The 25,412-nt window shown below is 38.2% G+C and overlaps 1 protein-coding gene across 1 annotated transcript; it reads left to right on the top strand.

Moving 5' to 3' along the window:
* Positions 1-23,696, top strand: LOC121310223 (PAX-interacting protein 1-like). The gene is made up of 21 exons (XM_041243528.1): positions 1-197; positions 1,117-1,251; positions 1,714-1,757; positions 2,179-2,242; positions 3,211-3,324; positions 5,917-6,693; positions 8,272-9,154; positions 10,014-10,108; positions 12,711-12,806; positions 13,910-14,047; positions 14,434-14,555; positions 14,791-14,975; positions 15,501-15,544; positions 16,760-16,827; positions 17,413-17,515; positions 18,743-18,911; positions 19,624-19,724; positions 21,101-21,235; positions 22,285-22,360; positions 22,593-22,653; positions 23,196-23,696. The coding sequence occupies exons 1-21, from the start codon at positions 117-119 to the stop codon at positions 23,209-23,211; spliced, it is 3,507 nt and encodes a 1,168-aa protein (XP_041099462.1). The 5' UTR covers positions 1-116; the 3' UTR covers positions 23,212-23,696.
* Positions 23,697-25,412: the final 1,716 nt, after the last annotated feature.

Below are 25,412 nucleotides of genomic sequence, written 5' to 3'. Positions count from 1 at the left end.
GCAGTTTGGCGGTTGTTGTGGCGGAAGAAAGGAAACGCATTAACTTTAACGTGTGTTTGTTCTTAGGTAGTTTGTAATATTCCAGGTTTTTATTTATTTTTTACACTTCAAAAACTATGTCCGATGAGGAGCTCACGGTTCCAGAAGAGCTGTTTAAAGATGTTAAATTCTACGTGGTTGGAGACATTGAACAAAAGGTAGAGCGACTGTATGCCCTGTGTGTGGAGGGTATAGTGCAAGTGTGGATAGCCGCACTAATAGTTTGCGTTGGCTTTATAACGGCTGTTGCATGCATCATGCTGACGTGTACGCATATTAATTACGAATTGCTTGACCTACTTCGTTGTTGTTGGTGTACCTTAGCAAAACACAGCAGAGTAGCGCTTTTCTTTTGCGACAGGGCCTCTATCTGCTTTTTTTGTAAGCCTTCTAAAATGAAAGCGTGTGCATGTCGTTATTGTGTCCTGCGAGTGCGCTTGTTGCCCGAAACTGTTTAGCGCCGTTTGCTTCCATAGGGAGCGTGCTCGTTTAATTTGTGTTTTTACATTCGGTAATTCGGTTTGCTAAATAGTGTGCTCTGAACTAGCGTGCTGTGCTCCTGTCTGGGATTGAATGGCATGCTGTAGCAGGATGTTGCTGGGTTGAACTTCCTGCCAGATAGTGTACCCCTGAGTTGTAAAGAGGGGTGTTGATTGTAGTGTTGATTTTAAAAGCTTATGCAACAGGAGCCTTATTTCCATCCCTGAAACTCGGGAATCTTTAGTGTAATACAGCATGCTGTCCAACTGTCGTTCAAGATGTATTTGTTATGTACGCCAGCGTAATGAGGGAAAATAACAGTATGGTATTCTGTTTATCTTTACGTTAAATACGTTTTTTTTTTAAAAATAGAAAAAATAATATGACAACATGACTGTAATTGAATGCAATTAACTAGTGCTATTAAGGTAGATATAATTGTCATTTAACATCTGAATTTAGTGTTTATGAAGTTCATGCAAATGTTTTTTTTTTTTTTTTTTTTTTTTTTTAAGAAAAGCGTACGTGTTAAATGATTTGTGTTAAAGTCTTGAAATCACGATCACAATCATCGCTGTTGTTGTGGTTTATTATTAGGTAGTTCAGCTCTTGAAGTCTGGGAAAGCCAAAGAAGTGTCCTACAATGCGCTCGCTACACACATCATTGCAGTCGATGGGGACAGTCCCGAGGTGGGAGAGGCACGTGAGGTCTTTGACCTGCCTGTTGTTAAGGTATGGACTATCAAGCCCTTTCAGTGTTTGTGTGAAACAGTTTTAGGCGTTACAGTTTCAGACAACCCCTCATAGTATACTGTTATTATTATTTATTCAGATGAGTCGATTTGAGGTCAAATTCCCAACAAGGACCTGGCGTGAGACTGGCACTACCACAGCAAACAACATCAAACATTAAATTATTACATCCCATCAGGATTACAGTACAAACATTACATTATTACATCCCATCAGGATTACAGTACATCTTTAGAAGAGTAATACAAAGATACAGTTGCTGGAAAGACTACAAAAATACAGTGTTGATGTTGTTGTTCTACCAGATCAGGCATGGTTGCCCCTTCTGCAAGCTGTTAAGTAGCAGTTCTAGAGCTCTTCCCCAGTTGTGATCAGTTCAGCTGAGCATTTCCAGTTCTGCTGTGGGGTTGGTAGGATTAATGTTTGAACTTTGTTTTGCAGCCTTCCTGGGTAATCTTGTCTGTTCGATGTGGAGATCTTCTACCGTATCCTTATTGTTAGGCATTGCATAAACAAGTATAGTATATGCACTTGTCTTGCATTAATGTTGGACTATTGCAGTGTTTTCTGTATTTCTAAGTTACCTTGTGCAACAAACATCAGTGTATTAAAGCTTAATCAAGTTCTGACAGGCTCTCTGAAGGTATCATCTTATTTGTAATAGGATTTCGGAACTCCTGTGAAATGTACTTACCATGAAATTACTTTTAAGAAGTTGTGCCAAAGAATGTTTAAAAAGCTTAATCTCAAGTACTTATTTGGTCATAATCACAAGTTTTTTTCATTGCTTTTAAAAATGTTTGTATTCCAAGTTGCCAGCTCTTTGCTGAACAAAACAGGTGTACTACCTGGTGGTAGCCTTCATGTTCCAGCACGTTTAGTTTTTCCTTGACAAATGACATGTAGAGTGGCTGGTTTTTCTCCAGAATCGGGGCAGATTTTCTACGGCGTCACTGCATGTTTACCCAGGGTATGTACATTCAAGTCATTTTTTTTTTTTTTTGAGTTTCTCATTTTTACCTGCTAAGAAGTTTGTTCTTAAAGTAATAACTACCTTTTACTGTTGTGTTCTTGTGTGCCGTTTAACCTTGTTTCATCCCTAACGTTATTCCTGAACAACATGTTCATGAAATAAACCAATGCAAATAACCCTACAAAATAATACAAATCATTGCATATAATGGTTTTGTTATTGAGTGAGTCATTATAGACCTCAGGAAATATTCAGAGAGGATCATCTACAGCAGGGCTTCTCAAACCCACAGTCTTCTGGTTTTCGTTCCAACTGAGCTCTCAGTTACTTAACTAAACCCGTAATTGAAATTTGTTTAATTAGGCCTTCATTGTTTTCAGCTGTTAAACAGTTGAGGATTTCAAGTTAGCTATAACATTGTATAAGTAACCTGAAATCTGCAACTTTTTTAAAAGCTGAGAACAATTAAAAAGGCCTAATTGAGTGAATGATCAGTTCAGTTAAGAAAACCAGAAGACACGAGTCCCGAGGACCAGGGTTGAGAAGCCTTGCTGTACAGGTATGGCCAAAGAAACTGCAAAATGACATGGCCAAAGAAACTACAAAATGATGTGGCCAAAGTCTAATGGAAGCCATAGGATTAGTGCAGTGTTTCATGTTGGATTTCGAAATGTCACGTGTCGTTTTTCATTAAGTATATGGAAAACTGCAAAGCGGTATGTAATTCAGTATATTAACGTAGCATTATTCAGCAGGTTTCATTTGACTTTATGAAGCAAAGTTAGTTAATTCTATAGGGTGATGCAAAACTTTTGGTCGCAACTGTACACACCTGTCCTTAATACTAACAGACAGATTAGAGGGAAATATGTCCGTATGCATTCTAGATATACATACTTAAAAAAAATAAAAAAAAAGAAAAAAAAAAAAGAACTCATTTCATAATTGATTTTTTTTTGCACCAGATTTCGTCCGAGGACCGCAATACACTCTGGGCTTTGATAACCTTTTATGGAGGGGATTGCCAGTTGAACCTGAACAAGAAGTGTACTCATTTAATTGTACTTGAGCCAACTGGGGTAAGTGTACTGCTTTCTTGCTTGCTGCATATGTGCAGTCATGATTTTGGATGGTTTGAGTTGGCAGGTTGGGACCAGCCAGCCAAGTCTGTATGCTCTTGGTTACTGGTGTCATTGCCTTTTCAAAATGTTATTTTGTGCATATTTTAAAATTACAGCAACCTCTATTCTCACTAGTTTAATGCACCAAAGGAACAGCTTACCTCACAGGTTATGTACAGTAACATGTTGCATTGAGTCATGTTTGTGCTTCAGCTAAACTTAACCCTTTAAGGACCGGGATTGTGTTACACGATCATAATGAAGTGGACTTCTAGGACCGCGATCGTATAGACATGATAAAAAAGCACTTTGTTCTGATGACTTGCAGGCCCACCTTACTTTGCAGTACATGTTTGAAACACATGTCATTGGATAGAGGAGGGGCTGACCTTCAGATATTTTTTTGTGTGATGTCACCGAGCGGGACATTTGGTGTCTAAGGGGCGGAGACAGTTTACAGCAGCCCACAGGAACTTGCTTAGAGCGAATAATAAAAAGGGAAACGCCGTAAATGATGTATCGACTCTTCATTATATTAGAACATTTATTCTGTCTCGTTTTAATACAGCATTTATTACTATCAAGAAATGATATAAGCAGATACTATTTCATGAACTAAATGTATCAGGTATATATATATTTTTTTCCTTACTGGTAATAATGCAATTAGTAACTATTATTTTATTCATAAATATATATTTTGAGAAAATAATCGAGAGTAGTTATTGCTTCTAAATCCCCTGAGAATAAACGTGTATTATTGCATTGCAATCACTCGGGTGATGCAATGTCTTGCAATTTGCACAAACACCAATATTTTTCAACAACACTTTCAGGAAGTATTGTAATGTCCCTCGGGCATAGAATAATGTGTTTTATACATGTATCTATAAGCAGAATGCATGCAATATTTAATGTAAAAAAAAATAAATAAATAAATAAAAAGAAACGTTTGTATGATTACTTTATTATGTTTCCCAGATTGTTCTGAAAGAAAAAACACAATTTCGAAGGTGCTACTGTGAAAAATAGTTTTTTTTAGTGGATTTTCATAGGAAGAGAGTCAAATACAGCCAAATATCGCTGGTCCTGGGAAGCATCCCACTGAATGCTTGGTCCTGGGTTAAAGGCAGCACTGCCCGCTGTAATGTTGGTCACTCGGGTGTACGCATTGGATACAGGTTCCTCCACAGGTTTTTTTTACAAGGACAGACAATGAGTCTATTTTTACTGCTTGATCCCTCTAAGAGCAATAAATATGGCAAACACACTGGTGAAACATTGATGGAAACATCGTGTACTTATGAATACTGGTGTACGTGCACTATTGGATGACTGAACGTAATTTATAGTAGATACATATACAGTATATTCCTTGTGTAAACAAGCTTTTTCACGTAAATTATTTGTATACGCGCCTTATCTGTTGTACTGCTTGTCTTTCAGGGCCAGCATTGAAAATCAGTGCTAGATTCAAGTGAATTTAATTTTTCTGTCTAGCAGAAATGTGCAGTTTCTGGCTGGTTATTTTCATTTCACATCAGTTATGCATCTGGTCATCCCGTCAGAATGTGTTCTCACTTCACAACGTCAGTAGCTTCAATCCAGCCTCTTCAGTCAGAAACATTTCGGTGGTTCCTGATTACTCGTCCAAAGTTCAACGTTTTTGATTTGGTGTGTCTGTCCTACCTACTCGCATAGCCTCAAGTACCTATTTAAGTAGCAAGCATCCTATAAAATGTGTTTTTCTTATTTATTGCGATTGCTCAGAGAAAATGGGAGTAGTGCAAACACATCTGCTTTGTGTTCAGTTCAATTTAATGGGGCGTTTGACTGGTCTGGTAGACAGCAATAATACTGAGGGCTTTGTATCTGCGTATACCAGGGTGTGTGTAGCTTGACGTTGTAGTGTCTGTGCATAAGGCTGTGCTCGGTTTATTACAGGAAGAGTGTTTAGTGTTTATAGCCCAATACTCTCAGCTACAGGGGCTGGCAGCCAATAAACCTTTTCACAAGTGTCAGAAATTACCAGTGTACCTTTTTTCCCAATGATAAAATTGATGATTTGCTTAGGCACTTATATGCAATCATTTTGCTCAACAGAATCCCACATCTTTAATTATGGAGCTTAAGTACCTTACAAAACGTTTGAGATACCAACTTCATGTTTTCAGTGTTATGAAAATCTGGCAACAGTAGACTTCCCCTAACATGACTGCCCAATTCAAGGATGTAGTTAGGATTTCAATTTTTGGCAGGGAGTTTAGGTTGTGAGCATGTCTGTGTAAGTTAACCAAGTGTTAGACAGCAGTTTTTAAAAACCGGTATACATTCCCTTGTCATGTGAAATGGGTGACCAGTGGGATTTAGAAAGGTTTTAGAAATACAACTGGTAGAGAAAGTATTACACTTCAAGGTACTGTCTTTATATTTGGTATAAACCACACAATTTGAAATATTGATGAAAATAAAAACCTGGGTACAATTTTGTGAGTGTCACTGGGTATTCCAACAGTGTTGTAATGTGTTTTTTTTTTTTTTTTCTATTAGGAAAAGTATGAGTGTGCTTTAAAGCACAGCAGTATTAAAATAGTGACTCCAGACTGGGTGTTGGACTCCGTTGTTGACAAGTCCAGAAAGGAAGAGGAGACGTACCATCCACGACTGAATATTCTTGAGGAAGAGGAGGAGGATGAGGAAGAAGAGGAGGAGGAGAGCGAAGAGGAAGAATATGACAGGGGCTCGCAGTCCGATGGCAGCTACATTGAAAACAGATCAAGGAAGTACAGCCCAGCCTCATCTCGTGAGGGGTCGCCTGTGAGCACAGAGGGGTTCTCCCCAAAGCAGCAAAAGAGGAGTGACCGATTGAAAAGTGAATTGATGTTTGATGATTCCTCTGATTCCTCACCAGAGAAACAGGAGAGGAACCTGAACTGGACCCCAGCTGAGGTTCCCCAGGCAGTGGCTGCTAAGCACCGGCTGCCCCATGGGAAGGACACCGGTCTAATAAACTTGTGTGCTAATGTACCACCAGCACCAGGCAGCGTTGTGCCCCAAGACGCACGGAGTAACTTGTGTGCAAATGTAGCACCAGGCAATGCTCTGCCCCTGGAGGCACGGAGTAACTTGTGTGCTAATGTACCACCAGCACCAGGCAATGCTCTGCCCCTGGAGGCACGGAGTAACTTGGTGCCTTTGGGACAGAGTGCCCAGGGACCAGAGAGGCAGGAAATTATGGCTTCTTGGAGCCCAGCTGTACGGACATTGAGGAACATTACAAATAATGCAGATATTCAGCAAACTAGCAGGCCGTCAAATGTGGCACATGTAAGTTAAATCTGTTGACTTTATTTATTGCACCTTTTAAAAATGTAATTTTTGTTTATTTTCTATAAATCTTCTGCCTGCCTGTTGATATTTGTATTGGTCATGTTTTATCTTTTTTTTTTTTTTTTTTTTTTTTTTTATAATGATCGCCTAGACACTTTTTTGATTAACTGATTCTTATTTTCTGTGACTCATTCTAGTACAGGTACTGGGGAATGATGGGCAACATAGTGTGAAGAATTTAAGGAAAAGGTTGATCTTAGAAAATACTAAAGAGTAAATAGTACTTAAGAGTCTTTGATTTTGTAATGGTCAAAAAAGTAGACTAGTCTTTTATGAAAGGCTTAAGCTGTAATCGGATTTACCCGCATGTATCAATTTTGCCTGTGGATCAAGACATTAAAAATTGTATTTTAATGTTAAAATAGAATATCAGGACCCAATATGGTCTTTCATTGTACAGCAGTGATGTATTCTGGCAAACCCTGTGATAAGGGGTCGCAAAGATCTTCACAGCACTGCTTTGCAATCTCCTTTAAAAATAACTATCTTATAGAGGACTATAAAATGTGAAGTGTGTCTACTGACATTTGAGTAGCAGCATAAATATTTCAGCGGCTGACTAAGGGATACATTAATAAGGTAATTTAGAAAGCTAAAGAAACAATCTTCAGTTATCAAGATCAAACCAGTCCAGTTAATTGGACACTGTGCAGTAATGTGTTACACATGAACAGTAGAGCAAGTTATATATAATAATGCATCCAATCTGTGAAGAATTGATTTTGTAGCAATCTAATCGAAAAAACATTGATAACAAGTACCCTAATAATCCTTGATTAACAATCTTCTTTTGGTTGTAGCCTTGGATGATTATATTATGTACAGAACATTTATTAATTACTTTTTTCACAACAGTGTGGATTTGCTTGTTAGTGCAAGCAATTAATGGGGTATTTTCTTCAGATTTGGTCTGTTTTATTAATAAACTAGCATGTTTATTCTTTAAAACCTTAAATTAAAACAAATGAAGAGAGGGACACAGATGGGAAAAAATTGTCTACTATGTTGGTAGTGTGATGTTTCTGCCCTGGATAGACACAAAAATTCAATCTGTTGAAGATTGATTGCCAAGTTGTTTGCTTAGTGATAACATGCATTTAATGCCATTTTTAAATCCGGCAGTCTGATTTCAAAGCAATTTATGGGAATGCCCTGTTAGTAATAGAGCTGTGACAAATGACACCTTCAGTGATTTATTTTTTTATTTGCAGATATTTAATAATACAGGAAGTGGAATATGTAAAATATCAGAATATTACCCACTTATTGGGAATAGACTGTAAAACCTTATATGACGATTGTCAGTTTTTGTTCACAGTTTTAACGGACCTACAGATATGCCAATAGAGGTGCACTCAATCTGAGGTTATGTGCTGTACCTATATGAACAATCTGAATTTCAAAATGTCTTCTGAGCAGGGCATTGGAAAACTCGCTGTAGAAGAAAATAAGCCACACTATATACCCCGTTCTCTCTGTCTGCTAACGGATCTGTTTTTTGTCTTCCCTTTGTAGATCTTACAGACCCTTTCAGCCCCTACAAAATCTCTGGAACAAGCAGCAAATCAGACCCAGCAAGGGCATCCAAATGCAGTACTGTTTAACCAAGGAAAGCCGCAGCAGCAGCAGCAGCAGCTAGCTCCAGAAGCACAACTGTTGCAGCAACAGCAGCAGCAGCAGCAACCCCAGCAGGTCCAACAGCAGCAGCAAAATCCTCAACCGCAGCAGCAGCTACAACACCAACAGCATTCTCTCTTACATCTCCAACCACAACAGCTTATGCAGTTGCATCAACAGCAGCAGCAGCAGCAGCAGCAGCAGCAGCAGCAACAACAAATTCCCCAGCAAAACTTTCCACCACAACCACCACCACAACAAACTCATCAGTTCCTCCATCAGCCACACCAGCAGCAGATCCACCAACAAATCCTCACTCAGCAACATCAGCAGCAACATCAGTTTGCCCAACAGCAGCAGTTGCGACCTCAGCAGTTGCATCGACAGCAGTTGCAACAGCAGCATGTTTTGCAGCAGCAATTGCAGCAGCTGCAGCAGCAGCAGCACAGATTACAACTGCAGCAGCAGCAGCAGCAGCAGCACAACCAGCAACAGTTGCATCCACAGCATCCGCAAAGTGTACAACAGCATTTGCAGCAGTTGCAACAGCAGCAGCAGCAGCAACAGCAGCAGCACCTGTTGCAGCAACAATTACAACAGCAGCATTTGCAGCAGCTGCAGAAACAACAACTGCAGCAGCAGACTGTGCAGCAGCAGACTGTGCAACATCTGCAGAGTCAGAATTCTCATCAGCAACAGAATCCACAACTGCAGCAGCAACAGGCACAGCTGCAGCCAGTGCAGCCGCAGCAGCTCTTTGGGCATGAGCCAGGACTAGACAGTATGTATTGCATCTTATCTGTGATCCATCCTTTTTATGTCAGGCCTGGCATTGTAGGCAAATTCCAGAACAAAGCTTCAGCTTGCTATTCAAACTAATCTGGCTACCATTTTGCATTTCAGTGACTAATTTCAGCATATTGGAGATCATATACTTTAGCATATCACCCTCAAATTTCACAGTTGTTTCACAACCTCTAACCCACACCCTTTTAAAATGTAGACTTCATATTTGCATGGCTTATTATTATTATTATTATTATTTTTTTTTTTTTTTTTTTTTTATTTGGCAGGCGCCTTCATCCAAGGCCACTAACAGATGTTACAGGGCAGTACAGGGTTACAATGCAAGGTCAATATTTAAATACAGAATAGTTTACAATAAGTGTAAATTATATTACTAATGTACAATATGAAATACGATGCAACAAGTTAGGATTGCAACTATTTATATTTACAGTAACATAGTAATAGTGCATCAGCTGAGGATCCATTGAATGCAAGCATATATAGGGAGCCAGTGGAGGGTGCAAAGCATGAGAGTAGTGAGGTTGAGAGAAAACGAGGCGAGCTGCAGAATTTTGAATGAGACCAGCAAGGAGAGAGTTACAGTAGTGCAGTCTGGTGAGTACAAGAGCTTGGACCAGGAGTAGAGTGGAGTAAATAGAGAGAAAAGGACAGATTCGGTAGATGCTGCAAGTGAGTTTCAGGAAAAGGTTGAGAGGGAGGGAGGGGTCCTTTTTGCAGAAGGATTCCTTTATAGGTCTGCCAGATTTTTTTTTGTATTTTTTTTGAGCACATGCTGATGCTTTCTTTATGAACACTGTCATTGTGTTTTTAACTCCAATCCTTCTCTCCAGTTCCAGAGCACAGCTTCTTAGTGGGCTGCATCTTTTCCATTGCTGATTATCCTGAACAGATGTCTGACAAACAACTTCTAGCAACCTGGAAAAGGGTAAGTAATTGCAACGGGGTGGGGGTTTAAATCAGCTGTATACAAATCAAAATAAGCCACTGTATTCTGTAAATAAGGAAATAAATAAATGAATGAATGAGACTTTGATGCTGAGGGGACACTAGTCTATATGTTGCTAAAAAAAAAATGTGGAAAGGTGTGCTTTTTTTTTGCTTTTCAGGCAACTTTGTTGCAAGCAACTGTATCAAAGGTTGTTGATTTTGTAGAAGCAGCATTACATCATTGAATAAATCAGCCAATTAAAGTGATGTAAAAAGTCATGTGACTAGCTGCATCTCTGGGGGGGAGGGGGGACAAAGAAATAGATGAGAAAATGAATGTGAAGCCGGTGTGGGATATTGAGAGGGAGGCTCTCCGTTGATGTTTTTTCAGGGTGGTGTTTTTTTTTTGTTTTTTTTTTAACAGTTGATATAGGCAAGTAAATATTGTGTCCATTGGTCCACTCCTGGTAGTTAATGACCAGGAGATGTAGTTGAGGGGCATTAAAGTTGACACAATTATTAATATATTCCTTGAAAAAAACGAATTACAATTAAGAACTGTTTTAAATATAATGCTGTGTTGGTATTATAGTCTAATATTAGTTAGCATTAGTGTTCATGTTACAGCGGTATGTTAATGGTATCTCGTGTTTAACCCTTTGAGTAGTGAGTTTTAGAATGTTTCGATGGGCCCACTGGAGTGAGTTTTTTTTTTTAATTTTTCCTATTTACACTCCTCACTGTGACACATTTGTTAGTAGGCCTAGTAATTTATTACACAATGAAAACATATAAACACCTATTTCTTACAGTAAATAGACAACACAAATAACTATTAATCGTTATTTTGTCATAGCGAAAGGTTTTGACAAAAATAATAGGTACTCAAATGAGAGAGAGAGAGAGAGAGAGAGATCACATCCAAGTAATAACATAGTGAGGCAGTGAGAAACGTAGGTCAGTGATCCTTGTCACATTGTCTGAGCTTGGCCCACTCGATGTTGAAGGTATATATTTTCACCAACACCTGATTCAGTAGAAGAATTTAAATTGGAATTGGAACTCAGTATAATTTCTAGTACTTCTTTCCCACAGAGCATTTCTCGCCGTTTTCCAGCCATTTTGTTGACATTTTGTGACTGGGTTTGTTGTGTGTAATTATGTAAATATCTGGCAGATGGCGCAAGAGACCAGTACAAGGTGTTACAGACACCTCGTGTTGCAATATCAGATTGTCAGCAGTTTTGTAGACTCAGTAATTCAAGTTCAAAGCTGCGAATTTGCAGAACGTAGCGGTACGTTCGTACTCCCTGGGGACCATTAATTCAATGATGTACCGGTACGTTCGTACTCCCTGGGGACCATTAATTCAATGATGTACCGGTACGTTCGTACTCCCTGGGGACCATTAATTCAATGATGTACCGGTACGTTCGTACTCCCTGGGGACCATTAATTCAATGATGTACCGGTACGTTCGTACTCCCTGGGGACCATTAATTCAATGATGTACCGGTACGTTCGTACTCCCTGGGGACCATTAATTCAATGATGTACCGGTACGTTCGTACTCCCTGGGGACCATTAATTCAATGATGTACCGGTACGTTCGTACTCCCTGGGGACCATTAATTCAATGATGTACCGGTACGTTCGTACTCCCTGGGGACCATTAATTCAATGATGTAGCGGTACGTTCGTACTCCCTGGGGACCATTAATTCAATGATGTACCGGTACGTTCGTACTCCCTGGGGACCATTAATTCAATGATGTACCGGTACGTTCGTACTCCCTGGGGACCATTAATTCAATGATGTACCGGTACGTTCGTACTCCCTGGGGACCATTAATTCAATGATGTACCGGTACGTTCGTACTCCCTGGGGACCATTAATTCAATGATGTACCGGTACGTTCGTACTACTCAAAGGGTTACGTTCCCAGAGTTGTTTTCAGTGGTCATTTTGTCTCAAATAAAGGCTTTCATTTGATACAACTTAATAGTAATGGATAGAGTGAGTCCTATTTCAAATATTGTTACACAGATAGCAATGTCTGATTTTATAGAGAAAAAAAAACCTCGCCTATTTACAATTAGTTTTGTTTACATGTTGATTTACAGAAATAAAACAAACATTCAGGCAGGTTATTACTGTACCAGGTTACCTTTGCTTTAATATATTAAATGTTGATTGGTTGACAGTGACTTTTATAAGCTCATTTCTATATAGCTCATTGGCCGTCACATCAACTTTCTATCTACAATTTCTACATACTGTAGAGTAGCGTCCCCAGAAATTTGAAGCATCAATGTAGAAGCAACATGTAGACTCTGCCCCTTGACTTAAGAGAAGGAGGTTAACAACAGCAACTCCCACCAGCGGTCTGTCTTTCTTGAAGACAGACTGCAGAAACTAGTGGTATTATTATTTTGTAGTTTTCCATGTGTCAGGGTTTATATTTAGGTTTAGCTTTTTTTGCCTTTGTTCTTTTACTGAATATTTATTTAAAATATCAACTCCCAAATTGCTTAAGCTTGATTTGCTTGTGTGTGCTGTCTTGCAAGTTTTCAAAATGCCCTTTTACTGTTGTGTTAAGATTATTCAAGCACATGGTGGAACAGTGGACCCTTCTCTCAGTAGCCGATGCACACACCTTTTATGTGAAAGCCAAGTCAGCAGTATGTTTGTTCAGGTAGGTAAATAAGAAAAATCATATCTCTATCTATACCGGATTCTGCCGAGTCAGTGCCCAGGGGGCGCAAAGTTGTTGGGGCTTTTGGTTACAGCATTAGAATACTGAGCTCAAAGACACTTGCTCAAAGTACCCTGTGGTAACGATCTCTTCCCCTAGTTCCAAGACGCAACCTAACACCTCACAGTTCAGCAGCATGTCACAGTGTGGAAGCTCTTCCAGTTGAAGCTGCAGTATGGTTAGCGTGCAGTACAAAACAGTTGCTGCAGTATGCCCACTGGTTTAATAGGTGGTTCTGTATTCTTTTATGTAACGATGTGCCTGTCTCTCCTACGTATTTCATTGTATTACATTTTATGCAAAATATACTATATACAAGGTTGCTATCCTTGCATGACAGCATTTCTTTCTTTATTTGCGATTTCACAATTAATCCTTTTCAGAAAATGTGTTGTGTCCTTAACATACGTGTTTTTCTTTGTGCATTTTTGGGGTACCTCTAAGCAATCCTGTTCTTGGATTTTGTGGAAGCATTTAATTTACTTCTTTCAATACAAACCCATTTTTATATACTCACTTCTTTTATTATGCTGTTATTAGTTTTTGCTGCTGCTTCTTATGTGTTTATATTTTGCAATTCAGCCCCTACTGCTTTTATATTGTCATCTGTGTTCATTATCACCACCCCAGAACCTTTATCTGCTGCTCTTGTAATGATGCTGTCATCCTCTCTTCTGTGCTTTTTCTTCATTCTTAGTTAAATTTAGGCCTGTTACTATTTCATTTCAATATACACGTCTTACCATGTGTTTCTTCCCTCTGGAGGAGTCAAATGATGCTTTCTTTTAATTTGTATTAATTTGTATTCCATGTTGTTTACACACATATTCTGATTCTGTGTGTGTTTCATTTAATTAAAGTATTTCATTTTATTCTGTATCCTTATTTATGTGTCTTCTTGCAGGAACAAACTTGAGCCCCTTGAATAGTTATTCTTTCTGAGAGGCTGTTAATGTTTTATCAGATACATTAAATACTGTGTCCACTTCATGACCCTTAGCGATCTTCTCTCTGTTTGTATTTGATGTGCCTTGCTTTGGTAGGCTTTGAGAGAGGGGAAGCGCTGTGTGACTGCCCATTGGCTGAATACCATCCTCAAAAAGAAAAAGATGGTCCCACCTCATAGAACCTTGCATTTTCCTTTTGCATTTCCCCCTGGAGGAAAACCGTGTTCACAGCATGTGAGTAATCTGGCTGTGGGAATGAAGAGTGGTGATGAAGGGTAAAAAGAGTTGAGCCAGGATTAGGTGCTAATGCTGATGGAGGGCAGAATTAAACTCTGGTGGTGGGACAATAAATATTCCCCTTAACAAAACTCTGGGGGGGAAAAAACTATGCAATTTGGGTGATATTATTATGTAATGTAGAAGGCATCATTCTAGTAAATGTGTTTTTATTCAAAGTGAATAATTGATCATGTATATGTTTGCAGTGATTTATATATAAAATCAGCAGTGGTAAGCCTGTTCATTTTGTTGGCTTGGATATCCATTCATGAATATGGCATGCTAACTACTGTAAGGTGTATCGTTTTATGTTTTGTGATATCATAATCTCCTACTTGCAGATCATTTCTGTGACGGGGTTTGTGGATACTGATCGGGATGACCTCAAGTTAATGGCTTATCTGGCAGGGGCAAAATACACTGGTTATTTGTGTCGCAGTAATACAGTGCTCGTCTGCAAAGAGTAAGTATACCTGTATTACTTTTGAATAAGCTACACATCAGAGTTAGAGAAATGCTTATCCAAGTTTAATTTAAAAAAAATAAAATAAAAAAAAAGTTAGAACTTTCTCTGGCACAAGTTTACCCTTTATGTACATTCTCAATATAGTACAGGGGATACGGTGCTAGCATTGTTTTCACATTTTGCAATGTTGCTAACCTATCCATGAACTTTCACATATTTGTTCCCTGTTCAGACCCAGCGGGTTAAAATATGAAAAGGCCAAAGAATGGAGGATTCCTTGTGTAAATGCCCAGTGGTTGTGTGATATCCTTCTTGGAAACTTTGAAGCATTGCGGCAGGTTCATCACAGTCGTTATTCAGTATTCAATCTTCAGGATCCTCTGGCTCCCAATCAGCACCTCGTTTCAAATCTTTTAGGTAAGTGTTCCGTTGTGTTTTAAGACAAGTGAACTGCGTTTTGCCTCTTAAAACATGAGTTCTTTTTTTGGTGTAGAAGTAGTAGACATGTATCTTATTGCAATGGACCCCAGATCGTGCAATTGGACCAGGAACTAAAATACTTTTGGTGTTGAAGCCACAGTAGGCAATACAGGTTTAGAATCTGTTTTTTGTGAGTGAAAGTGTTTCCATGTATTTGTTAAAATTACAGTAAGTTAGTTGAGGGAAGCGTCTATTAATATTTCCATTAATTTTAGATAGAGGGTTTCAAAAGTTCTTGCACAAATGCAGACAATTTCTTTAAGCAGCTTCCATATTATACCAATTTCAGTGGAAAATGATATATTCTGAAAGTGGAAACCTCAAAGTATGTACATTTTAGTTTTTAGATACCTGTGGAACAGTGGAATAGTTGTTACTATTTTGAAAAGGTTGGTAGAATGAGACAGTATGTAAAACAGAAATGCATGATTTTGTAATATGAAACATTTGTTTTTCATGCAGCTGCTTGGCGGATACCATTAAAAATATCACAAGAACTCCTAATGGTAAGTGGTGTTTGTTCTGTTTATTGTTGTTGTTATTAGCTATTGAAACAAGGTGGTGTTGTAATGTAGTATGGAATAAAGTAGCCAAAAGAAAATGGTATTTCTATACTATCCACAAATCTTCATCTGGAAGAAACATAACAGCATAGGCGGTTTTCCGCACTACGGCAGACTGTGGTTCTTAACACTGCACACTTTGGCTTTCATTATGCGATTCCACCACCAATCTGTAGCACTAGAAACCAGGCTAAGGTACAACTCCTCTCAAGTGCCAATGTCTAGCGAATCTAAACTTGCAGCCAGGGAGACCTTGTTACTGTTCTACTAAGCACATCTGTTTGCAAACTACTGAATTAGTCTACATTAGCCAGCTACAAAATGCATTCACAGCTATGGCCAAAAGCTTTGCACCACCCTGTAGAATTAACTAAGTCATATACAACCTCTTGAATAATGTGTTAACACATTGAGTTACATACTGCTTTGTGGTTTTCCATGTGACATTTCAAAATCTAACATCATATACTGTACTACTATTATGGTTTGGACCTCTCAGAACTACATTTCCCATCATGTGAGCAGGAGGAAATGTAGTTCTGTGAAGCCATTTTGAGGCAGGGAATGCAATTTAAAAGTGGTCAAAATATAAATAAATAAATTAAAACAACACACACTTTACATAAACAGTAACAACACATGGGAACACGTAACACAGTAAAATAAAAAGGTCCTTATGTACCCTTTAAATAAAGATCTAAATGCCTCAGTCCTGGGTCATGCTAAACATGTGGCCATAGCTGTAGATGTTAATGTATATGTTTTGTGCAGTATGAAATACCACCCACCCCCAATATTATTATGGTTATTAAATCGGTTCTTGCTGTTTGCAGCCCCTTACAATATTAAAATGTTCAGATACTTTTTTTTTTTTTTTTAAATGCAGTCTAGTAGCATGCTGCTTTTGGGATTTAAAGAAACAGATTGCTGGTCTCTGTCTGGCACTGTCCTGAAATCCAATTTCTGTCTAATGCACATCAGCCCTGAAGTAAAAAGGCAATCGAAAGCTGGCTTTCAAGTGCACATTTTGGATTCAGTGCAGTGCGTTCTCTTAAGGAAACAAGGTTGTCGTGTTTCAAATAAATCAAATGAATGCCCATAATAGAAGACATTGAGTTCCCATACTTCTTAAAATGATATGGTACTTGTTTCCAACAGAGCTTGCGCCTGAACCCAAAACAGAAACCCAATGAACACGGCCTCCAACCTCCTGCAAAAAAGCCCAGGTAAGCAAAAAGGAAAGTGCACTACTGCCCTGTACAACAGTAACCAAGGACATTCAGCCTGTACCTGCTGCAGTAAAGAATATGGGAGCTACCATTTGAGTAACAAATGCATTTGTAATACCGATGCAGCTAATTTAACTGCTATTATCTGATATAACACTGATGTGCAGACTTCAGATCTCCAATATTTTGGAAGTTCCTCTCGCACAATCTAATGGTACATTTACCAGTGACTTAATACAGCTGGCCTCGTGTGGTCATGTGACCTTTTGGTTTCTGGATGTTAAAGACCTAATGGTTTGTAACATTGGCTTAGTACTGGACGCTGTATTCTCTGATTGTGTTGGTCAAGTTCGAGCATGGGTATCCCATCAACATTACACATCACATACCCATTTTACTTCACGGTTACATTTCATTCAGACCCAAATGGCAGATATTTAAATGGTTGTGTATGGGTTTGGGTTTGAGGTTGATTTTGTAGCAAGCTTACTTTGAGCTGTTGCAGGCTGCTATGCAAGGTCTTGTGGCTTTATTTATAATGACCATTTACCAACTTGTACAAACCTGTCCTCGTTTCTGTAGGGTTGAGGATTTGCCACTTCCCAGTAAAAAGCTGCCACCAGAATCAACCCCTGCCATGCTCTTCACTGGGTTTGAACCAGCACAGGTTCAGCAGTATGTAAAGGTAACATTAATAGTTTAATGTTTGGAGACAACTGGTAATATTACAATATTCATAATGTGGTAATTTGAAATATGTTTTTGTTTAACCTGTTAACCCTTTGAGTAGCGAGTTTTAGAATGTTTTGATGGGCCCACTGGAGTGAGTTTTTTTATTTTCCTATTTACAATCCTCGCATCGATACATTTGTTAGTAGGCCTGTTAGCAATGTATTACACAATGAAAATATGTAAACAACTATTTCTTACTGTAAATAAACAAAACAAATAAGTATTAATCGTTAATTTGTCATCCACGAAAGGTTTTGACAAAAATAGCAGGTAATCGATAAACAATAAACTATGATCCGGATCAATCACAACACGTCACGAAAAAAAAATCTCAGAGAGAGAAAGGTGTTCATCACATCCAGGTAAACACGTGCCGAGGGTGAAGGCAGTGAGGAAAATGTAGGTCAGTGATCCTTATCACGTTGTCTGAGCTTGGGTGTCTCCTCGATTGGATGACTTACACCTTGTGTGATATTTTCTAGAAGCTGCGAGATGAGAAAGTGCCTGATCTTGCTGAAAGGGATAGTTTTTTTAGATGTAGTTTTGTAAGGATGAAGGCGATCAACACGGCCATGTCAAGCCGAATTGATGTTGAATAAAATATTCTTCACTGACACCTGATTCAGTAGAAGAATTTAGATTGTAATCTGAATCGGAATTCATTATTATATCTAGTACTTTCCCACAGAGCATTTCTCGCCGTTTCCTAGACATCATTGACATTTTTATGACTGGGTTTGTTGTGTGTATAATTCCGTAAATATCTGGCAGATGGCGCAAAAGACCACTACAAGGTGTTACAGACACCTAGTGTTACAATATCACATCAGGAGTTTTGTAGACACGGTAATTCAAGTTCAAAGCTCAAAATTTGCATAACGTACCGGTACATTCGTACTGCTCAAAAGGTTAATGCCAAGTTTTATATTAACTTTAGACGAATAATTGTCAGTAACAGAAGAAATGTAGGCTTTACAGTGGATATGCAAGTAAACCCTAGTGATACAAATGCATTTTGCCTCAACGCTAAGAAAACATTAGTCTTTGTGAATAATAGTCTTAGAGGCAAAGGTTATATCTACAGAAAAAAAGTGATGATGATGATGATAATAATAATACTAATAATAATAATAATAATATTAAATCATTATTTTTAATAATATTATTTCTCTCTTGTTAGAAATTATACTTCCTGGGAGGAGAAATTGCAGAAAGTGCACAGAAGTGTACTCATCTAATTGCAAGCAAAGTGACGAGAACTGTGAAGTTCCTGACGGCTGTGTCCATCGTGAAGCACATAGTCACCCCGGAATGGCTAGAAGAAAGTTTTAAAAGCCAGCAGTTTGCTGGTAAGTATCCTCCACCAAAAAGCACTTTAATTCTGATGATCCTTTTTATTATGCTTATTACTCCTCAGGGGAAATTATATTTCCCAAGCATTTATTGATGTATAGAATGCAGTTTTCTGTTTTGAGTCTTCTAAGAAATTACTCCTTTCGCACCTACACTGTGTGAAAAGGTACAAATTAAAGGTCCCAGATTATTTTGTAAATGAAATATTAAAAACAAGTAATTTCTGAAGGGTGCATACAAAAAGGAAATGATAAATAGCACTTTTACAATCTACTGTCTGCATGGAATAACGGTGAATCATTCAATGCTGGAATATCTAGGAAGTACTGTATTATACACTTAGAAAATCACTGAGACAGTCCAGATGGCATTATTTAGATGTATATTTACCGTCATATCATCAAAGAACCAAAATGATACCACAAAAGTCTACTGGAAGCCGTAATCGTAGTACAGTATGTTAGATTTTGAAATGTCTTGTTTTTCTATGTTTGTCAGTTTTTTAGTTAAGTATGTTGAAAACTACAAAGCAATATGTAATTCAATATGTTAACCAAACATGATTCAGCAGGTTTCATTTGACTTTATGAAGCAAAATGATTGAGTTCTATAGGGTGATGCTAACCTTTTAGCCATAGCTGTACATCTCTGCCACGCTCGTGAGATTAGGGATTGAACATCATATGTTAAAGTATGTGTTGTTCTCAGATGAGAAAAACTTCATGCTGAGGGATGCTGAGGCAGAGGTGCTGTTCTGTTTCAGCTTAGAAGAATCGCTGAAGAGGGCACATGCTGCTCCACTGTTTAAGGTAACTTTTCAGTACAAGAAAACTGCAAAAAAAAAAAAAAAACAAGCAAACTGTCGCTCGCTAAAACGGATCTTCCTATTGCTGGTTCTTTATTCAAAGTGATTGCGTTAAGGTAAAGAGTGGTTAAAAAGTATGCTCTTTAACCCTTTGCGGGCCATTAATTCAGCGCCTGTCAGGCATGTCGGGTCCAATTTATTTTCACATGCGCTGTTTATTTTACACATGATTTTTAAGTGTTTTTTTTCACATTAAAACAGGTTTAGGGGGGCTCCCAAGTGTTGCATCCAGTAAAGGCGCTCTGCGTGAGTACAGGATGCACCCTATAGCCTGGACATCGCTGGTTCGAGTCTGGGCTATTCCACAGCCAACCGTGGATGGGAGTTCCCAGGAGACGGTGCTCAATTGGCTGAGCGTCACCGGGGGGGTTTCTAGGTCGGCCAGGGTGTCCTCGGCTCACCGCGCACCAGCAACCCCTGTAGTCTGGCCAGGCGCCTGTGGCCTTGCCTGTTAGCTGCTCGGGAGCTGCGTTGTCCTCCCACGCTGTAGCTCCTGGGCGGCTGCATGGTGAATCCGCAGTGTGTAAAGAAGTGGTCGGCTGGCAGCACAGGCTTCAGAGGACAGCGTGTGTTCGTCTTCCCCGCTCCCGAGTCAGCACAGGGGTGGTAGCGGTGAGCAGAGCCAAAATAATAGGCGGCCATTTTCAGATTGGGAGATGACTAAATTTAAAAAAAAAAAAAAAAAAAAAAAAAAAAAAAAAAAAAACAACAAAAAAAAACAGGTTTAAAAGGCACTGCATATCAACAGGACACTCAGTACTGCGTCTACAGCCCTGCCCACCCCTTGTTTGCTGTATGTATCACATACCTCTTCATAGTCATGCATGCTGATAAATCATCTCCTGATCACTCGTTTTATCACCAAACTCCTCAATAATGCATTCAAAGTAATTATTTTATTACTATTAACATCTCTGCAAATGTCTGTGTTATCTCTGTGATGCAGGGGCTATATGTATTGCTCAGATCTGCCACTTTTTTTTTTTATCGGCTCCTATTGGTCGCAAGCGACCATTGAAAGGTTTTCTCTGCTTTTTCTGGAGAAAAAATGACCAGAGTCCTGTGCTTGACATCTTTTTGTTGATGTCGGATATGGTCCGACATAGGACCGCAAAGGATTAAAGCGAGGCTTTAACAGTTAGTGAAAAGTTGATTTTATTTCAAATTAATTTGTGTTAAGGCACAGCAGAACCTAATTTGAATTTTTTAAATTGTTTTATTTCCCTATACTACTTAATTTTACAACTGTCTGCTGGGCATGATATAGGGTACAACTGCTTTTCTTGATAAATAATTAAGCCTTTTTTTTTTTTTTTAAAGGGGAAATTTTTTTACATCACTCCTGGGATCTGCCCTAGCCTTACAACAATGAAAGCCATAGTGGAGTGTGCTGGTGGAAAGCTGTTAACTAAACAGCCATCCTTCCGCAAGATCATGGAGCACAAGCAGAACAAGGTGTGTTTACTGCAGTCTGCTGACTTCTGTATTGCGCAGTTTTGGGCAGGTGGGGACAAAACTACATTAAAAAACAAAGGGCTCTTCTTTCTTTGAAATGTGACTGTTTTGTCTGAGTGATTGCATACCGAACCTGATAAAAAACTGAGGAAATTGGAACTCTATTAGGCGACCCAGCCCATAGGGGCCAATAGGAAGCCTATTGTTATTGCTGGGATGATTATTATTCTTTCTGCCAAAAGTTGCTCAAACTGACGGAATTCGGTAGGATGGTAGATGCTTATGGAAAGTTGATGAATGTTAATTGAACATATGTCGTAGGTCGCATGGTTTGGCCACCATATTAGATTGAAAAACAACATTTTGCCTAAATGTAAAAATTCATCTTTCAAAAACCTCTTACTGCAGAGTGCTGAAAGTTGGTATAGCTGTTGAGGTATAGTCCAGGATTAGTTGTTGTTTGTAAGAAGCTGATAGGTTGTGTGGTATGGGGCTGCATGACATAAAAATCGCACGGTACCAACATCATAATCACAAACTACAAAGATATTCTCCCAAACCGCTAGTCCAATTGAACCAAAACTTGGCACACATGATCCTAGTGTGGTTGTCTTTAAGATTTGATCAAGGGAAGTTGCTGCAATAAAAAACATTGAGGCCAAGTACGGTGACATCAACATACAAAACTGGCTAAACTCCTTGGAGTGCAGATAGGGCTGTTCCTATGGAATACACAAAGTAACCCATGTATGCTCGATAAAAATAGCATTGCCTGTGACCTTTGACCTCTCCTAAAGGTCAAATGTAAAACTGGCTTATAACTCCTGAGACATGACCCTATGTGCACTGATTACTATGTAATAATGGCATTCTACACAATTTGCTAAAGTGTTTGATACTGCTACTGGAAGCCGTAAAGTTGCTAGCAACATATTATTATTATTATTATTATTACTATTATTAATAATAATAATAATAATAATAATATCCTATATTTTACTAAATGTTATTGTGATAACGTTTTATTAACATGTTTCTTTTCTTCTCAGAGCTTACCTGAAATTATCCTGATCTCTTGTGAAAATGATCTTCACTTGTGCAGAGAATATTTTGCAAAAAATATAGGTAAAAAGCTGCTCATGACATGTTTGTGCTGTCTTTGAGCATTTCAGTTATCGCTGTCCAACACCTGGTGAAATGTTCTTTACTCAGTTTAATACCAAAATTAGGATGTGTATAATGAAATGCTTTATGTGAGCTTGACATCCATTATCCAGAAACTGTCTGCTGTAATTTATTATTTAGAGGTGTTGTTTTTTTTAAATTTCCAATATTTATGCATGTTTATTGTTTTCAGATGTCCATAATGCAGAATTTATCCTGACTGGAGTGCTCACACAAACCATGGATTATGAATCATATCCTTTCTTTGAAGCTTGTATATGAATACTTGAATAGATGGAGTAGGTGGGTTTAAATGGCATTTTAAATGTTTACTTTAATACTTCTTTTGTGTCTGAGTAGGTTATCTTTTTTTATCTGGCTATGCACATTCAAATCACATGACATCAAGTGACCTCCCAACTGTGCTGGCTGTTCAGTGTCAGTCTTCATTTTCAATACAAGTGAGGTAGCTGGAGCTGCTCTTGAAATACATTTGTGTCAAGACAATAACGCACGACTTAGCACAGTAAATGAAATCACATTGTGCTCTTAATGAAAGAAAGAAGAATACTGTAAATGTCAACTCAACCACATGGTGTTGGAGAGAATACATTCAAAATCTAGTGTCTACACACCTGTAATTGTACAGAAACAGGGATTGCTGAAAGAAGGGATCTTGTAAAGCATGTTAAAGTGTAGTCTAGTTTTTTTTTTTCTTCTTTTCTTTAACTGTAAGGTTAGGATTAAGTCACTGCAACTTTTTTAACCCTTCACATGATTTCCTTAACAATCCTACATATAAATTCACGTGATGCTTCTCTGGTGTCGTGTAGAAGCAGCCATAAGAAGTAACAATAATAAAACAAAATCCTGCTGCTGATGCTTTATAACACATTCTAATGAGAGGAAAGAAGATGGCTAACACTGTTGATTTTTAAAATGTTTTCTATTATTATTGTAATTCAGAATTGATTTAATATTTAAAGTAGCTGTGGGTAAGCTATATTAAATGATGATTGTTAGAAAAAGAAGAGTTTTATATTGTACAGTTTGTATCCTTTGCAGCTGTTTTGTGTGTTCTATTTTGGAATAAAATGTGATGTTTTTGATTACATTTTGTGAAGCTCTAAATCCTCTTTTAGGCATGTGCAGCTGCCAGTGTCAAAGCCTCATAGGAAACCATTTGAGGTAGACACTTGTTGTGTTATATAAATCATGAGTGCTAAATGTGTTGGTGACATTAAGAGCTTTGACACATTTCAAAATGTTTTGTTTTTTTTACCAGTGTGTGTATATATGTATCAGGGGCTTTGATTGGTTAAAACCTCATGATAGGATGAAAAATAGATTGAACTATTGCCCTAACATACTTACGCCACCGGGCGATAGTCTCCATCTGTCATGTGATTGGTTCACATCACTGTCAGTCCCGCCCCTTTTAAAGGAATGCACAACACCTCCACTCCTAAACAATAAGATAAAAAGGCTGGATGGAAAAACTGCTGAACGGCGATTCTGTGACCTAACAGAAAATGAATTGCATACTACAAAAGAGAGAAAAAACTGGAGATATGAGCTTGAAAAATGTCTTCTTTTTGTTGTTTAGTTATTTACTTCTGTTGTATCAGCTATATTAAAACAAAATATTGTAAAGCCATAAATATTTGCGACCAAAATATTTGGCGTATCCCACAAAACATATTTTGCTCCAGAAATGTTGGTGACCTGTTGCACTAGTAGTATATTGCGGTTTATTTTGTTTTTTTCCAATAAGGCTTGCAAGTATTTATAGCACTCCTCTCCGGTCCATATTTGATATATAGATATAAATATTATTGCCACCTATGAGAAAAAATCGGTGAGTACAAACCTGGCACTGTGTATGGGCTGAGCTCCATAAAAGCCTGCTGTTGTGGAAGCTACTCTCTCCTTCCGTTGCTATCTCCTAGCAGGGCCTTTTTAGAGACTCTGGTCAGACTGTGAAACTGGGGATCGGGATGGCTGTCAAATAAAGATCTGCATTTTCTGAAGCCACTGGCTTGTTTTTTCTTTATTGATCCAGTAGGTGGCATCTTTTTAAGCTAACAATACTATAATGAATTCAACATTTGTTGTTGTGTTTATACATTATGAAAAGACAGTGGTGAGTGAGTACCCTGTAAACCTGGAAAGATACATTCTATTCTGAGTAGTATTGATAGATATCTTGAACCACAACATATGTTACCATATTAAAAACCTATGTAAGATCAGCAATTACATATGGGTTACTAGGAGAAAATATTATGGCATTTCATAAACCACTTGAGCTCCACTCTCAGTTTATAATGTCACAGAAACCCTCAATGAAGTATGTTCTTGTAATGCACAGCAGCCCATATATTATTGTATCTATGTGTAGTCAAAAGTTTACATATCCCATTGGAAATTTATAATTTCTAGAAATGTATTGGAAACAATTTTAGGAAAAATCTTTTGTCGCAAAAGTTTTACTTTTGTGGATAAGGAAAAAAGTTATTTCAGCAATTTTCTTTGTCAAAACTCAAAAAATGCTAATTCAATACCCTTTGATGCTATAATAGTATTGTCTACAAGGCTAGAAATGTCTGTATGATAATGCAGAACCTAATTCTAGAAAATGCTGGATTGTAGGTGAACATTCTTAGACAGTATAAAAGGGTTAGGCATAGGATGATTGCTGTCATTACTAATAAGTCAATATGGGAAAAAAATAAAGAGCTATCTTAAGACCTTGGGCAGGAAATTATTTATTGTCATAAACCTGGAGTAGGACTCAAGATTTCCAATCATTTGAATACTGTATTTATTATCGAGAAGTACAAGACTCATGGTACTGTCACAATGCTCCCTTGGTCTGAAAGAAGGTTCTTTCACCAAGAACAAGCAGAATAATTGTGAGGAAGGTTAATAACAATCTGAGATTGACTGCCAAAGATATTCAAAGTGAATTGGCTGCAGATGGGACTGGGGTTTCCATTTCAGCCATAGGTTG

This window comes from Polyodon spathula, chromosome 3 (assembly GCF_017654505.1).
Source record: "Polyodon spathula isolate WHYD16114869_AA chromosome 3, ASM1765450v1, whole genome shotgun sequence".
Lineage (NCBI taxonomy): Eukaryota > Metazoa > Chordata > Actinopteri > Acipenseriformes > Polyodontidae > Polyodon > Polyodon spathula.
The sequence above is the reverse complement of the archived record's forward strand: the minus strand, read 5'-3'. Positions and strand labels throughout refer to the sequence as shown.